Genomic DNA, 16,960 nt, shown 5'->3' on the forward strand with positions numbered 1-16,960 from the left:
TGTTATCAGAAACAACCATTTGTTGTCATTGAGGTGTTTCACTTTCATTAAAAACAGTAGTGATTATAAATGAAAATAAAGGTACTATTGAATTGCACACTTTACATTCCTTTGTAGTGATGCAAGTTAATTTCTCTTCAACTCAGAAGAAATTTTGCAGTCTAGGCAAAGAATTAACTCCTGTGATAGCCACCTGGACCCAGAGAGTATACTATAATTGAGCATAGCACTTGAATAGGGCTAAAATAACCAAGTTTATCTTCTACCTCTCTATATATGCATTTTCTTTACCATTGAAATAGTAAGAGGAAGCAAGCAAGGCAGATGGAAGAAGCCATATTTAGATCCCAAATGTAATCTTAAATATACATATGTGGATCAATTTCTTATTAAAGGGATACAACATTTGCTGATAATATAATTCAGCTTCTTAGTCCATTAACATTTAATGTTTGAATTTTAGTGAATAAATGTTGGGGAAAATTATTTTTAGATGTCAATGTTTCACTCCTAATAAAATCAGTGGGTGATTTGCATGTATTACTCAACAGAAGAAGTAATTCTGTTACTCTGTATTATCTCCTAAAAACCTAATGAAAGATTATTGGCTTTTTAAAAAATACTGTCATTAAATATAATCACAGCCATCTTTTTCCATATTACCTGACTAATAACCTTTGCTATATTCTTCAGGCATGAACTTCTTGAAGAAGCTCGGAGAAAGGGATTACCTTTTGCCCAATGGGATGGGCCCACTGTGGTTGCATGGCTAGAGGTGAGATTATTAAACCAGAAGCCTGTTAAGTCAATCACTACTGCTTTAACAGGTTTTTTTAGAGAGAAGTAAAGACAACTTCCTGATGTCATAGCTTTCCAATTGCCTGGAATAGCTTTCAAAGTGAATATTTGCTTTTATTAGGGACCTATGGATATTATGATTTTACTCTGATGCTTTCTTGTGATTTGTGGCAGAAGGAAGTATCCAGTGGGATAAAAAGAAGTTTCTCTAAATTCCACTCTCTTCATGTCTAGAATAAGAAAATAAATAATTATTGAACCACATTTCTATTTTTACAAGAAAACATCTGTCCCCATCCATCAGTGCAGGGTCCTTTCTCATCAGCAGGTTACAGAGAGCCATCTCCATAGTTAACACTGTTTTCCAAGATAGTACAGCCACCAAATTGCATAGAGAACCATGCCTTTGCTTGTAGTATAATTCCTGAACCTAATTCTCTAAAGACTACGGCCCAGCTAGGTTTAGACACTTAGAATAAAGCAGGAGAAGACTTATCCCCTTTTGCTCTTCTGTGTCTAAACTGAATGTTTTCATGAAACAAGAACTACATTCAGCATTTCCTATATAACATAGAGGTCTGGAAAAATACAGTAATACCTGCTCAGAATGGAGGGCAGCAGGAACAGAGAGACAGTGAAAGAAGTACATATTTGACCACAAAGGGCCCCTTCATACCTCTTATCAGTAGTGTTCACTGCCCCTTCCATTCTTTTCTCTGATGTGGGCTGATAGCAGCTGCTAGGATATGCTGATGTCAGGGCAAAGAAGAATGTAGGCTTTCTTGCCCGGCAGAAGCAGTTAGAACCCGTTGTTTTAAATGGTTCGGGATTATAAAATCACCCACCTTCATTCTCATATCACATCCAGAGCTAACTAATTAGTCAATAAGGGAAAAGTAAAATCCATTTTATTTTATTTATTTCAAACATTGGCCCCTGAGCTAGCAGCTGTTGCCAATCTTCTTTTTCTTCTTTTTTTCTTAAAGTTTGGCACCTGAACTAACAACTGTTGCCAATCTTCTTTTTTTTCCTGCTTTTTCTCCCCAAATCCCTCCAGTACATAGTTGTATATTTTTAGTTGTGGGTCCCTCTTGTTGTGGCATGTAGGATGCCACCTCAGCATGGCCTGATGAGCAGTGCCATGTCTGCGCCCAGGATCCAAACAAGCAAAACCCTGGGCCGCCGAGGTGGAGTGCACGAACTTAACCACTCGGCCACAGGGCTGGTTCCCCCATTTTAGTTTGAAAAATAGTCTTGGGGCCAGCCTCGTGGCCGAGTGGTTAAGTTCCCACGCTCTGCGTTCACCGGTTCGTATCCTGGGTGCGGACTTACACACTGCTCATCAAGCCACGCTGTGGCAGCGTCCCACAGAACATCTAGAGTGACTTGCAACTGGGATGTACAACTATGTACTGGGGCTTTGGGGAGAAAAATAAAAAGATAAAAAAAAAGAAAACTGGCAACAGATGTTAGCTCAAGGTCAACCTTCCTCACCAAAAATAAGCAAAACAAAAGAAGTCTCATATATATAAATATAAAAACATGCTTTGAGTTTTTTCTTCGACGGAGTGAAAGAAGCCTGTGTCTTTCTTTACTTTATTCTCTCCTGCCAGGAAATTTTCAGCTTGTTAGTGATCAGAGCTGCTTCTTCCAAACATGTCTTTGAAATCACTATATTTTAAAAATCAGTTATAAGACAAAATGCTTAAGACAGCGACCCTTGAAACTGATGGAGTTCTTTGTTCAGTTTCCCTCCAATAAAATAAGCCACAGTTGGACAGGGAGTTAGCTGCTATTTTGGCAAGTGATGAAGAAATTCTTCATTTAAAGAAACAGATTTATTGACATTAAGGGGCCGGGAAATGACAGGCAGTGAAGTTCGTGCTAATTAAACCTATCCTGAGCACACAGAAATTGCTCCTAATGTGCTTCTTAAAGTGACTCAAATTATAAGATGGAATAAACAAGATGAATGAGCCGGGTTATCCAATGAATGAGAGCTCTTAACGATGACCTCCTTTAGCACCTCTTTGAGTACACAGCCTGCTACGGTGATGGGTAGAAGTAAGTCTGATGCGTCACACACCGTTTATCCACCTCAAAAACTTTGTAAAAGTCTAATCGGGGATGACATTGGTAACAGCGCATGGGCAACCACTTGAGTAATGTTAACCAGTGTGGAAATCCAAGTATCTTAGAAGAGAGGTGGTGGGAAATCATTGGGGTCCAGTGAAGGTATATTTAGATGTTTAGTTATTTTGAACAATTTAACTTTGTAAAGAAGTCAAGTCCCATCTTCCATCATATCTACTCATGTCTCTCAAGGTGAGGTGAATTACTTGTGCCTAACCTGCTGGCAAACAGTATATACTCTTCAGTCATGCACTGTGCTTAGATCCCCGCTCTCTCCTATCTCGGTCACAGCCCAGGCCACATTGACTGAAAGATTTGGCTGTTTGTTATTTTTTTCCCCTATGGAGGTAAGTAACTTTTTAATATGGCAGAATTTTTAAAATAAAAGGACATCTGTATTAGCTATCTATTGCTATGTAATAAATTATACCAAAACTTAGCATTTATTTTCCTTGTGGCTTCTGTGGGTCAGGAACTGGACGTGGCTTAGCTCCAGGCTCTCTTCAAAGTCTCTCCCAATGCTGCAAGCAAGGTGCCAGCCAGGGCGGCAGTCATTTCAAGGCTTGCCCTGGGGAGAATTCACCTCCAAGCTGACTTGTGTTTATCACAGTCATAATGAAGTTCCTTGCTACCTGTTGGCCAGAAACATCTGTTCCTTGCCCTGTGGGCTTCTTCACAGGGCTGCTCAAAACATGGCGGTTGGCTTTCCCCGTAACGAGAGCTGGGCGAGGAGAGAGGGGAGAGGACTAGCAGCAGTGAAGCCGCAGTCTTTTTGTAACCTAACATGTCTTTTTGTACCCTAATCTGGAAGGTGACATCCCATCACTTTTATCATAGTCTATTTGTTAAAGTAAGTCAGTGGGTCCAACCCAAACTTAGAGGAAGAGGATCACACAGGGCAGGAATATAAGAAGGTGGAAATCATTGAGAGCCCTCTTACAGACCTCCTATCTCAATGCCTTAGAAATAATACAGCTGGATTCTCTTCCTTCCACAAATGAGCAAATTAAGCCTGAAGTTTTGAGGAGTTCCATGACTCGCCAATGATGGGGAAGGAATTAGAGTCCAAGCCTTCTGATTCTTGGCATTATATTTTGCTGATTTATAGTTTTTCTTCTTTCTCTTACTCTCTCCTTTTTCTCACTCTTATGCTCTCTCTCCTTTTTCTCAACCTGTTCATGTCAACAAATAAAATAACCAAAAAAGTCAGTATTTGGGACACTTAAAGAGCAAGATTTAAGTTGCTCACTTGCATGTGCCCTTCTCCTCCCTTGCAGCTAATGATGGGGGCAAAGGGAGAGAATATTCCTCTTTGAGTGTATGTAATTCAGGTGCTCCAACACAACGCATGTGCGTTGGCATTCACCCGGTGCTTGAGGTGTGTGCCAGACCCTGTGCTGTGCTCACTGCGCTGCTGATTTATTGCCTTTCCAGAGCCTCACAGCGAAGCTGAAAAGTCGGAATCCCTAATTTCTAATGTATTATTCATTTTGTTATTCTCTTTAGCTCAAGTTTTCCAGACGTTTATAACTTCAGTCTCTTCCATTAGCACATCATTTCATTCCCCCAAAACTGTGTTCATATATAGCATCTAATTAAGTTCACACAACTGTCACATAGCATAGGTAGGTCGATTGGAAATGTGGCTTAGCTACACTACCACCTTTGATCAAAATCTCAAGGCTGCAGGTGGTAGAGCTGTCTCTTTCTGGGACAATTTGTCTGCACTCGGAATTCCAAAGGAAAATTATAAATTGAAGTCACTAATTAAACAAATGTTGATTGAGCCCTTACCAAATGCAGCTCGTAGCTCTTCTCCTTGTTCTTAAACCCAAGCCGGAATTTGGTGCTGTGCAGCTATTATTTTTATCCCTAATATTATAAATTAGTTGTTAATTTCAGACTCTGGAGACTTGATTTCAAATCTTTATTTCCATCACCGCTTAGCTGGTATATTTGAATAAATTACTTAGTGTCTTTGTGCCTCTATCTCCTCTGGGGAAATAATAATAGCATTATCTCATGGGATTATGGCAATAAATGAGTTCACACATGTAAAGTACTTAGAATAATGCCCAGCACATAAAAGACGCTAAAATTTTAACTATTATTCTAATCTGCGTGTGCATTTTTTCTTCCTATTGAACAGCTCTGGCTGGGGATGCCTGCTTGGTACGTGGCAGCTTGCCGAGCCAATGTGAAGAGTGGAGCCATCATGTCTGCTTTATCAGACACTGAGATTCAGAGAGAAATTGGAATCAGCAATCCTCTGCATCGCTTAAAGCTCCGATTAGCAATCCAGGAAATGGTTTCCCTGACAAGTCCTTCGGCTCCTCCGACATCCAGAACTGTGAGTCAGTTTACGCTCCTTCCTCCTCCCAGTGCTGGGCAAATAGCAGCATCTCTTAAGTCCACAGAGTGAAATTATGACAGCGCACATTTCAGTGTCAGCATGAATTATTCTAAAAAGATTTAGCTTGCTCTTCATTAACCTTGTTGCTGCTTTTAATAGGTTTTCAGTTGAGGAGCTGTGATTTCTCTCAGACTTGAAAGGCTGCAACCAAGATAGACTTTTGAGCTGGCATCTAGACTAAAGCTTTGATTTTTCTTCCAAGCAACAAGACCTCAAGTTTGCTCTTTTTCAGAATGTTCCTTTTTCTTCTTTTTAATGTAATCTACATCTCAGGAGATGAGCTGTAGGCATTAGTGCTTTCTGAAGATGCCATGCTTAACTCACTAGTTCTAAAACAGTTTTCATAATTATGAAAGTACACTGATATTTGATGTTTTATAAATGCCAAGTGAAGTCCTTCCTTCAAAATGTTTTCTCTCTCATTTATAAATCCCTATTCCTCGCATCATTTTGTCCCTATTCTAATATTAGAAGGAACAAAATGTCTTTAAAAAGGCATGCCAGATGACATATTCAAACACTAAGGAAAACTCCCAAATAATATTCATTCTTCCTTTTGTCCACTTACGAATTATATCTTTTGCTGATAAAGATATGATTTCTGATGTTAACTGTATTTCTCTGGTCCCATGTCTTATTCAGAATAATAAAATATGAAAGAATGGGGTAAATTTGAGTAGTGAGTTAAAGATAGAAAAGTGGTATTTATTGTAGTTTTAGGCACGAGATTACCTTGAGTATAACTTTTCATATATGGTCAAACAGTTTTAGAGAATTTACTTCATTTTTATTGTATCTGCCCTAATATTGCTTCCCCGCATACTAGATTCTAATGCCAAAAATACAAGGTGAAATTTAAAAAAATTTATCTTTCTTGTATAATTCCAGTTTGAATTCTTCCTAAATAACATGTAGGAAAAAAAATATATTTTAACAAACTCTTCCGTATAACATTTTAAATGTGTGTAAATGTTGTATACTATAGCTGAAGTATTACTGAAGCTGACAAATAATTCAGAATACATTTAAAATAAAAACTGAACAGGGCATTAAGACACTTATTGTAAACGGAATTCAGATCTGATGATGAGTTGCCTGAATAATGTCCAGGTGAGAGAGAAGCATCATAACTGGTTCACATCAACACTCTCCTCCCAAGAGAAAATGCAAACAAAAATATTTAAAATTCCTAATCTTGCAAAATTAAGAGCATTTGAAGTCTCAACTTCAAATTGAAAAATAGAATAAACTTCGTTTTCTATTCAGTATCCTAATCCATTTCTTGATACAAAATAGAATAATTAAGAACTATTTTTCTAAAAATGTCTAAACCAATTGAAGGAACTAAATCATGCATTATTAAAGGTAAGAGCATTCTCGGTTGTTTAAAGAACAGATGTGAAGAGAGCCTCCGAGCCTCTCCATGATCTCGTCTCAGTTCCCCTGAAACCTTCATTCTTCGGGTCAGGATTCCAACAACATGCAAGCACTTTCAGTTTCCTAAACTTCTATCCTCTGGGTTGATTATGAGCTGTTTTCCAGTTCCTCCTCCCTCTGCCTGGAACATCCTTCCACTCCAGGGCCTCCGTCCTTCCACAACTCATCCTTCCTCTAACGATTCCTGACTGTCCGTCCTCTACAAAGCCCCAAAGTCTTGGTTTGCTTCCACTCTTGGTTACCAGTCTGTAGACTTATAAAAACCATTTTATAATTTTCTATTCTTGGTTTATCCTACACAAGGTCAAGCAAGGATATTATCAGGTTTTCCATAGTCCCCAGACCTTAATTCAGCGCCTGGCAAATTATAGATAGTCAGTATTTGTCTTAAAAATGATGATTGTGGGCTGACCTAGTGGCGTAGTGGTTGGGTTCACACTCTCCACTTCAGTGGTCCAGAGTTCATGGGTTTGGATCCCAGGTGCGGACTTGCAAACCACTCATCAAGCCATGCTGTGGTGGCATCCCACATGCAAAGTGGAGGAAGATTGGCACAGATGTTAGCTTAGGGATGATGTTCCTCACCAAAAAAAAAGATGATTGTACAAGTCACTCTACCCACTGTGGTGGAGGATATGAAGTATGGATGCCCTGACTCAGAGAGAGCAGCTATAGTAAGAAAAGTAAGATGTGTTCACCAGTAGGTGTAGTAGGAGATGATATGGTTAAACTCCTAAATGTGAGGTGGAAGCAAAGTGCTGTGGAACTCCAAAGAAGGAGAAATCACTTCTGGTTGAATAAAGCTTCAAAGAAGAATTAATGTTTTGAAAGACAGGTAATATATTCTTAATTATTAAAAATTAATAATTTTTTTATTATTACCCTTTCGATAGAGACCTTTCCAGTCTACTTCCTTTATCTTCTTATAAAGATTATTTCACATAATATATTATTTTGCACTTTTCTTTTAAAATTTATTAATATAGCATGAACAGTTTTCTCATTTTAGTAAATATGCACTTGTAATATCAGTTTTAATTGCTGCATACTTCCTTCATGGAAATGCTATAGTTTATTTAACCAAATCTCTAATAGTGGACATTTGCTTACTTAACAATTTTCATTTTATTTACAATACCATAGTGGATATGTGTGTGGTTATATTGTTGCATAAACTGTGGTCATTTCCATAGCAATATTTGTGTATAGGGAATTTGTATTCTTATCACTTTTAAATTTTAATTGCCAAATTGTATTGTGTAGCCTTTTCCCCTCCCTGTTATTCACACTGATTATCACATTGCTTAAATTTACATTTTGAAGTTTCTAGTAAAGTTAAATTTTTTTCATATGCTTATTGATTTAGTATTCAAATAAGTCGCTTAATCATAACATTTTCCATTTTTATATAGCATTATAGGAGTTTTCATCTTTTTACTAATGTATAAAATCTCTTTATTCACAGAGGATATATGCCTTTTGCCAAATATAGATGCAATTACATAAGAGATAAGCTGTTTATTTGCTTTAAATATGATCGACTGAGTGCTTTTTCTTTTTTGACTCCATCTACATGGAAGTATTAACCTATTTCTAATATATTTCAAACGTGATTTGATTTGTAAAACAAAAACTACACGTAAATTTCTAGTAATGAATCCACTGCCTAAAGTGCAGATTAAAACACCCTTGGGTCATCACCTGAAGTTATATATTAGGATTCACATTTTGAAAATGCAAAAGCAGAGTTTTTTGTTTTATTTTTTAGAGAAATGTTATCATGTCTCCCAGAACACTGCAATTAGTCCTGATGGTGCAAGTTTTTTTGTGTGTTGAGTTTGGGGTTTGGGTTCCTAAGCCAGATGTATCTTGTTCATTCCCTCAAGTACTCGAGAAAAAGACAAGGTAATTAGGATTTGTTGTTGTTGTTTCTTTTTTTGAGAAAGATTAGCCCTGAGCTAACTACTGCCAATCCTCCTCTTTTTGCTGAGGAAGACTGGCCTTGAGCTAACATCCATGCCCGTCTTCCTCTGCTTAGTATGTGCGATGCCTGCCACAACATGGCTTGCCAACCGGTGCCATGTCCGCACCCGGGATCCAAACCAGCGAACCCCGGGCCACCGAAGGGGAATGTGCATACCTAACTGCTGCACCACCGGGCCAGCTCCTGTTGTTGTTTTTTTCAGTTAACAGAACTTCTATCTGATTCTGCCTCCTTCCCCATGTAGATGAAATGGACTAGACCACCAAAAAGAAAATCTCCTGTTTATATTTATCACTTCCTTGGGCCAGCCCTAATCTTCGAGCTTTTTGTTTCTTCTTCCTAAGCTACTGTTACTATAGAAGGCCTCTTACCTAATAGATAGGGATGGAGGTATCAGTTAATTGAAATACTTGTTTAAAGAGGGATGCCGTAAAGACTAAGTACATTCTTTAAGTAAAAAATTAACATTCTTTATCTTAAGTGAAAATATGTAAATATCCAAGCACTTGCAAATTTAGATGAAACACCTAGGACTTTGAGTACAATTCCAGTGCCTGGAGTTTCACATTATCTTTCTTTGATGACCTCATCCATGAAACTTCTTCAATTTTTCTAGTTTAAGTTTCTCTTTAAAGTGATAACTTGAAGATACTTGAAAAGCTATCTGGGTGCAGAATGCTCCTGGACATTTAAAATTTCTTCCCCAGACTTTGGCAAAGTGGTATCTCATTGATAGCGTGTTTTAAGATTTACCTTTATCTGGTCTTTGCAAATAATTCAACTTAATGTTCATACATGAGCCAAGTTTCTTTTATTTTTTGCTTCATGTAATATTTATTTAAATTGACTAATTAGAAAATAGTGTAGTAGAAATAAATGGTTTGGGAACACATAATTCATCAAATTTGAGCAGAAATGTAGGGCATAAAATAGGTATCAGTCAGCACAATGCACAGGGGAAGCAGAGAGCACTTATTAAAGTGAAGATTTGTTTGGGTAGAGATTGCTTAACAAAATTTCTAATGAAATTGTAGTAATAGCCAAGCTCAGGGTGGTACTTACTAAGTGTCAGGCTCTGTTCTGAGTGCTTTACATGTCATAATTCATTTAAGCCTCACAACAACACTGTGCAATAGGTACTTTTATTGTGTCTGCTGTACGGATGGGAAAAACTGACAGCCAGAGAGGTGAAGTGACTTGTTAAGGTCGCACTCCCGGGTAGTTTTGACCAAGAGTCTGTGCTCCTGACAAGGCCTCTCTCCTGGTCCTGCGCTCTGCCCTTCCTCTCTTTCACAGCATTCTTCCAGCCTGCTTGGTTCCCCTTTTCATTATTATTGACTTTAGAAGCCTCAACCTTCAGTGCAAATAGGGTGAGGTATAATTGTACAAATGCTTGTCTTATTATAATGAGAAGTATTTCTCTTCATATAATGAGAAACATAAATTCAGATAACTGAGAAATGTGGATCTCGGCCATTTTGAATGTGAAAAGTAAATTTCAAGTTAATTTACTTTGTAATTCAATTATAAAGTAAAAACTACTTCAAAATGACCTAAGTAGTAACAGAAGTTACTTCCAGCTACGTATCGTTTAGGATTATTCTGAGGTCTGGCTGCTTTACTTATTTTATATTTCTTACACCAAAAGAATGAATTATCTCCCCCTAATTAATTTTCATGAGTTATTTCTTAAACTCATTTAAATATTTATTTTATGTCATAACTCTCCTCTGAATTATTTAATCGAGAAAGTGCTTTAATCCTTACCATCCTTTAAGAAGTTTCCTCCCAGCTCTCATTTGACAATACTATTTATGTATTCTCCTCCATCTGGACTAAGGCACGCAAGCAACGCACTCCCGGTCAGCTGCCGACCTTGCGCTTGCGCAAACCTGAAAGCGAGTGTGTCCCTACACTGAGCCCCCTTGGCAGCTCACTTGCCTTATCCTAGTCCCAGCCCTGTATCAGAATATATTATATCATCATTTAAACTTTTCAGTGTATTTTCTAGTATGAAGTATGTAGTTTAATCCACTTAGAGGTAGAATCTAAAATTTAGAGAAATTTAGGAAATGTCCTAGGGTAGTGACTGAGAAATGGCACTGCTAGAACTCAAGCCTGTTGATTATAAGTTGGTAAATTTCTGGATAGTTGAAATTTTAGAAATCACCTGTTAGATGGTATTATCCAGAAAAATGGTTTGCATTCTCCAGCTCAGATATCGGGGGTTGCAGCATGGACTGCCAAAGACAGTGGGTAGGTGATTTTCAGTGGCTCTCAGACGACCATGACCAAATCATATGATGCTTGTCCTGTATGCTTTTCCAGTCTACTTTTTGCACTCTCTTTCTCCTCGGACCCAAGGCACCAGTGTCCTCACCTCCTCTGCTTCTCAAAGCCTCTCCCTCTCCATTCTCTGAGATATGCTCTTCACTGAACACTCATGCTCTAAAGCATCCCTTTATGACTTACTCAGATGAAAGTTCCACCCCTTAAACTGCTGGTGAAAAGAAAGAAGTCTGAATAATTGACTTTACTACACATGGGCTTGCTTATAAGATAAACTTGTTAAAACCTCAACTAATGTCTAATTGACTGGGTTGTGTAGAAGCTGTCTTATGCGTTACATTACAAGCTTCTAGAACAGGCAGTGCTCCTCACAAGTAAAACTGCAGATGGAAGGTGAACAACTAACATACAACTTAGGAATGTTTGCCAACCACACTTCAGAAAATTACCCTGGATATGTACTCATTTTGCACACAAAGATACAAATGAAACCATAGCTTCCAGCATTTTGCTTATTCCAGACTGTGGTGATAGACTGGCAAATATAGACTTTAAGATAATCTGTGAAAGAGAGTCTACATGTGTGTATTCCAGTCTGAGGTAACACTAGTCAAGTTTCTTATAGAAGGAGGGAGACCTCCATTATGTGGATTCACAATCCGGGTAGACACTACAGAAATCGTAAAATGAGACTGGCTTGAATGAATTTCTTTTCAGGTAACCATTACTGACACTCACTTTGAGCAAACTACAGCCACTCAGGCAAAGCACTGTGATCACTGGGTATCCAGGGAATGTGATGGATGAGAGTCAAATTCTTTTTAGCATAGAACATTCCTCACAAGTTCAATAAAAACAATTTCTTCCAAATTATTTAATGATTCATGCATTCATATGTAGCTTTCTGTTTATAACAAACACCATTCCCAGAAGCTGAGAGTAGAGGGGAGAAATTTTAAATGATATGGCTGGCTCCTGAATTCTAAATATATTTTACAAGTGTGCACAATTTTATCTTATATAAAAAATTCGGATATACTCTAAATTCCAAAACAGTAGGAGAATGAGAATTCTACTCATATATATGATGCGTATCCTTTGGGAATTTTATGCCCATATGATTTACCTATAATTATGAATATTTAACTCCCTTTTTTTACTCAATTATATATATAAGTAATTCTCTTATGTACAAGGTCTCTCTTATATTGAATTATATTCCTCAATTTAGTTTATATGTAGTTACTTCTTAAATTATATTAAATTGTATTATTTATAAGGGAAAATTCAAACATAGCACTATGTAAATGGCAGAAAAGGCCAGAGAGAATTATGGTGGTGGCTTATCTTGGGGTATCAACTTCGCTACTTTCAACCCTTTAAAACTAGACCCCTTCCAAAACAAGTAACAAGCAAGATGTCGGATGTAAATTTCATTGTAACTATAGGATTGATGTACTTGAACAAGCTTGCAATGTTCATAAAGATTTCCCAGCGACATGGTGGAATTTGATGGGAAGTGGTTCCCAATGGCCGTTACCATCAATGATATGCCTGATCTTTACCAAGTGGACTTTGGTTTAGAAGCTGTGCATATTCAGTGTATAGAATAAATATCATGGATTGTTTCATTTAGAAAGCAAATGGGACTTCATAATAGAATTGTGCCTGTTAGAGGGAAAATTTCCTTTTTCTTCATGCTCTACTCTATAATTGAATAGGATACTGCTGAAGAATTAGGAAAACTAGGTTTTGTAATTTCTGATAGTATTTAGTGAGCTGGAAAAAATACCTTTTATTAAATAAAAAATAGCATTTCACTTCTTTTTTGTCTATAAGAGTACAGGAAAACAACATATTTGCTGAACTGTAAAAGGAAGAAGTTTGGGAAAAGCTGATATTGGTTTCCAGACATGTTATGATAGTGCTTTCAGCTTTGTATTGACAACCAATTTTCTCTTTTTAAGGATGTTGAAGAATCAAAATTTTGTGAATGAAATATTGGTAATAACAGAACAAAGTACACGTGCCTTTGTTTTCTGAGGAAAAAAAAATACATTCTTCTGCAGATCAAATTTAATCACTTCTCCATGATTACAAAAAATGGATCCAATAGCCACATACCTTGAAAATGCAAATTTTGATTAAGCCTTTTTCCTGATTAAGAACCACAGAAGTATCATTTGAAATCTGTCCCTTCACAGCATGCTTCTTTCTATTTAATCTTTTCTAAGTAGAAGAAAAAGGGAGCTTTGAGCAGACCAGCAGTGCTGTCTCTGTGCATGCTGTAGGGCAGGAGCACTGTCGTGTCGCGGTGGTGCTGTTCACTCACAGTGGCGCTGCCTTTCTTCTTTACCACTGCTGCCCTCCGTGGATCCCACCGCTTCCCTCCCTCTGGGCCTTCGCACTAGCCTTCAGGCAACGTTTGGGTGACCCACGAAGAAATGGAAAATCTTGCAGCTCCAGCAAAAACGGTTAGTCTTTATAGCTTTGTTGAACATGAAGAAAAGTTACTTCCCTGCTATTTGCATGAAAAAGCTATTTTGTTTATGATAGAGCTGAGTAATGGTGTATGTTTACATACTTACCTCTTTTATTAACATATTATTGACATAATTTATTATAATTTTATTTTACTGCACTTTGACATTTTTAAACAAAGCAGTGCTAGATTGTCATAATGTGGCTAATATCATAAGAGTTTGTAGGGGCTGCCCCATGTTCAAGAGGTTAAGTTCACGTGCTCTGCATCAGTGGCCCAGGGTTTCACAGGTTCGGATCCTGGGCAAAGACATTGCACCGCTCATCAGGCCATGCTGAGGCGGTGTCCCACACAGCACAGCCAGAGGCACTCACAACTAGAATATACAACTACGTACTGGGGGGTTTTAGGGAAAAGAACAAAAAAAAAGAGAAAGATTGGCAATAGATGTTAGCTCAGTTGCCAATCTTTAAAAAAAAAGAGTTTGTAATATGCAGACAATAATCAAGAATTTAATAAAGCTTATTAAATTACTATTATTTATCCATTTTGCAACATTGGAAAATTTTGGTAACAAATATCACTTAGTATTGGGGATAGTCACAGGTAATACATGTTACCAAACCAATTAAACTTGTTAATAGAAAGTTTAGGTTGAATACTTATTTTTAATATAATCATTTAACTTCTTGTGCTTTACCATCTCAGGTACAGAACTTGACCAAAACAAAAAAGGTGTACTATTTATTTGATATTTAAAAGCATGTGTTAAAAGAACTCCTGGTGACTCTGATTATAATTGTCAGCTCTTAAAAATATAATATTATATATAGTCATCTTTTCATGTAAAGTAAAAGTGTCGGGCATTTTTTTCCCAGCAATTTCTTTTTAATTTAATGTCCTTTCAGTTTTATTCCTATTTGACACATTGATTATTTAGAAGTTGATGGATAAAAATGCCAATATGGTAAACTAATTAAATTTCTAGTTTAGTTTGTTGTGTTTGGCTTCTATCTTGTTTAGTTTTGTTATCGGCTGTTGTTGAAATCTTTGTAAGAGGAATATAAGAACTTTTTTCATTAATTTAATTTATTTAAGATTTCTTCATTGTGTGTGTGTATATGTATATACATTCATGTACACACACATTTGTGTGTTGTATATACATGATCAGAAATTTTTATTATAATTCATCACATTTGGAAAATTACACACCTTTAAGAATTAAAAAAGGTTTGGAATGACCAGATCAAATCTATGATGAAAATCCCATATATCTTATGTGTGTGAATTTAATTAGAATTAATTAGAAACTGTGTAGTTGCCTTTGAACTGCTAAGTTGATCGCTGTGGATCTGACTAAGAATCTGTGTATTTATCTGCCTGTCATAATTAACATTTTCAATAGCAATTTTTCTCCTGCTAGAAAAAAATTTGCTGTATTCATTTACGATTAATTTGTGTTTATCTGCTTATTAATCATTCCTTGCTGCTAACACAGAAAGAATCTGAGGAAGGAAGCTGGGCGCAGGTAGGAAATTCATATGCTTTAAGATAATTAATGTCGTTTAGCAGACGATGAGGATATACAGTAAGAAGCTATTGTATGTCATAGTATTATAAATCTTCGCAGTTTAAGGCAAGGCTAATATGTACATTTAAATTTATTATATTTAATACTGTATATGTCTGTTTAAATCACTGTATTTTGCAAAGAAGATGATTATCATTTTATACCTGGCCTCTTTTGAAAGGGTGATTTCCTTTCTTCTTCAAAAAAATGAATCATACTTAAATTTCTCTTAAATCACCCCTGAATATACTTAGTCAGGAATCATTCAAGCTGTATATAAGGGGAGGGGAGGATTAAAAAAAAACCTCATTTGGAATCACGTATCTTGAAAATATAATGGAAAGTGTGTGAAGATTGGGGCTGGAGGGACGTGTGTCAGCATTGGGAGTGTAAGTCTGAAGTCGCTCCCGTTTATTGAGCTGGAATATGAGACAAGCCTCTGTGCTTTGAGCAAAGGTATATGTTTGCAAGGAAGCTGTGCATTGTTTCAGCATTTCTGCATGTTGTATGACTGAAAGAATAAATGCATTAAATTCACTGTGATTCAAACTTTTGACTATATGGAAAATTTGGTAGTTATTACTAGGACTTAAACATTCAGTAAATTAGGTTTGCATTAGGTTTTGATTTTGGTAAGAATTTTATCGTTTTTAAGAACACATAAAAGAAGGGGAGCACCTAGATTTTCATTACAAATACATGTTATAATTACAATTGTGAATTTGTCATCTGATAAAGAACTAAGTAGAAAACACTGTAAAATTAATAAAGAGTAATAGTCTTTTCGAAAAATTGGTTTAGAGGTGATGGTTGATTTAGATTTTGATTTTGGCTGTTTAAACAGTGTTTGGTAAGTGCAGTTCATATTGTTAAAATAAAGAATTAGATTGAAGAATTCTTAGTGTTTTGGTCATGCCCTGCTTCCTTAGTCCAGAGCCTGTGTTGATTGATTTCTGAAAATGACTGATTCTTTCCACTGATCCTTAATGGAATACTGTCTGCATGCTATACTAGGTCACAGCAATGTCCACGCAGAGCTTCAGCATTCTGTCTCTCTAGCCTCTTGCTCCTTCTCTATTTGTTTACTGAGGTTTCTATTTTCACATCAAGATTTGCCATTACATTTCACATCAAGATTTGGCGTTGAAAAGGAGGAAATGGTGAAGTATTAGCCGACAGATAAAAATAAATTAAGTTAAACTACCCATACAAAGAAAGAATCTTTAGGCTCAGCATTTTTACTATACCATGAATGCTGATTTCTTTTTAAAATACATATTTGGATAAAATGTAATTTTCTTTTGAGAATACAAAGTGAATGCAATTGTTTTCTGTAGGCAAGTACCTCGATACATATACCCAGAGCTCCATTGCATACCAAAGTAAATCAAATACTTAGAGGCTAAATATTATTTCTGCTTTGTTTCCATATATCATAGTAATTAGATGTCAGTTAAAATAATAGGTAATATTCTCCAATTACCACCTGATTTTATTGGCTAAGAAACTTGACTGCTATAAAACAATTCTAGTGTCCGGTTTTCCTCCAGACGCTGGCGTATGGAGATATGAACCACGAGTGGATTGGAAACGAATGGCTTCCCAGCCTGGGCTTACCTCAGTACAGAAGTTATTTTATGGAATGCTTGGTAGATGCAAGAATGTTAGATCACCTAACAAAAAAAGATCTCCGCGTCCATTTAAAAATGGTGGATAGCTTCCATCGGTAGGTTTCTTCCAAAGGGTAATTAAAGTGAAACAATAAATTATGCGTGTATTACCAGAACAAAAGGAGATGTTTAGGAAATAGAGAATATGTGCTATTGGAAATATTTGTGTTCATCTACTTGG

The 16,960-nt window shown here is 36.7% G+C and overlaps 1 protein-coding gene across 1 annotated transcript in view; it reads left to right on the forward strand.

Moving 5' to 3' along the window:
* The window catches only part of PPFIA2 (PTPRF interacting protein alpha 2), a 444,237-nt gene that overhangs the window by 406,595 nt on the left and 20,682 nt on the right, over nt 1–16,960 (forward strand). Inside the window, exons 21-25 of the mRNA XM_046646383.1 lie at nt 694–775; nt 5,081–5,281; nt 13,466–13,528; nt 15,038–15,067; nt 16,660–16,835. Coding sequence (XP_046502339.1) covers nt 694–775; nt 5,081–5,281; nt 13,466–13,528; nt 15,038–15,067; nt 16,660–16,835 — 552 coding nt within the window. The remainder of the gene's footprint in view (nt 1–693; nt 776–5,080; nt 5,282–13,465; nt 13,529–15,037; nt 15,068–16,659; nt 16,836–16,960) is intronic.

The sequence above is a fragment of the Equus quagga genome, chromosome 19 (genome assembly GCF_021613505.1).
Source record: "Equus quagga isolate Etosha38 chromosome 19, UCLA_HA_Equagga_1.0, whole genome shotgun sequence".
NCBI classification, from domain to species: Eukaryota; Metazoa; Chordata; class Mammalia; order Perissodactyla; family Equidae; genus Equus; species Equus quagga.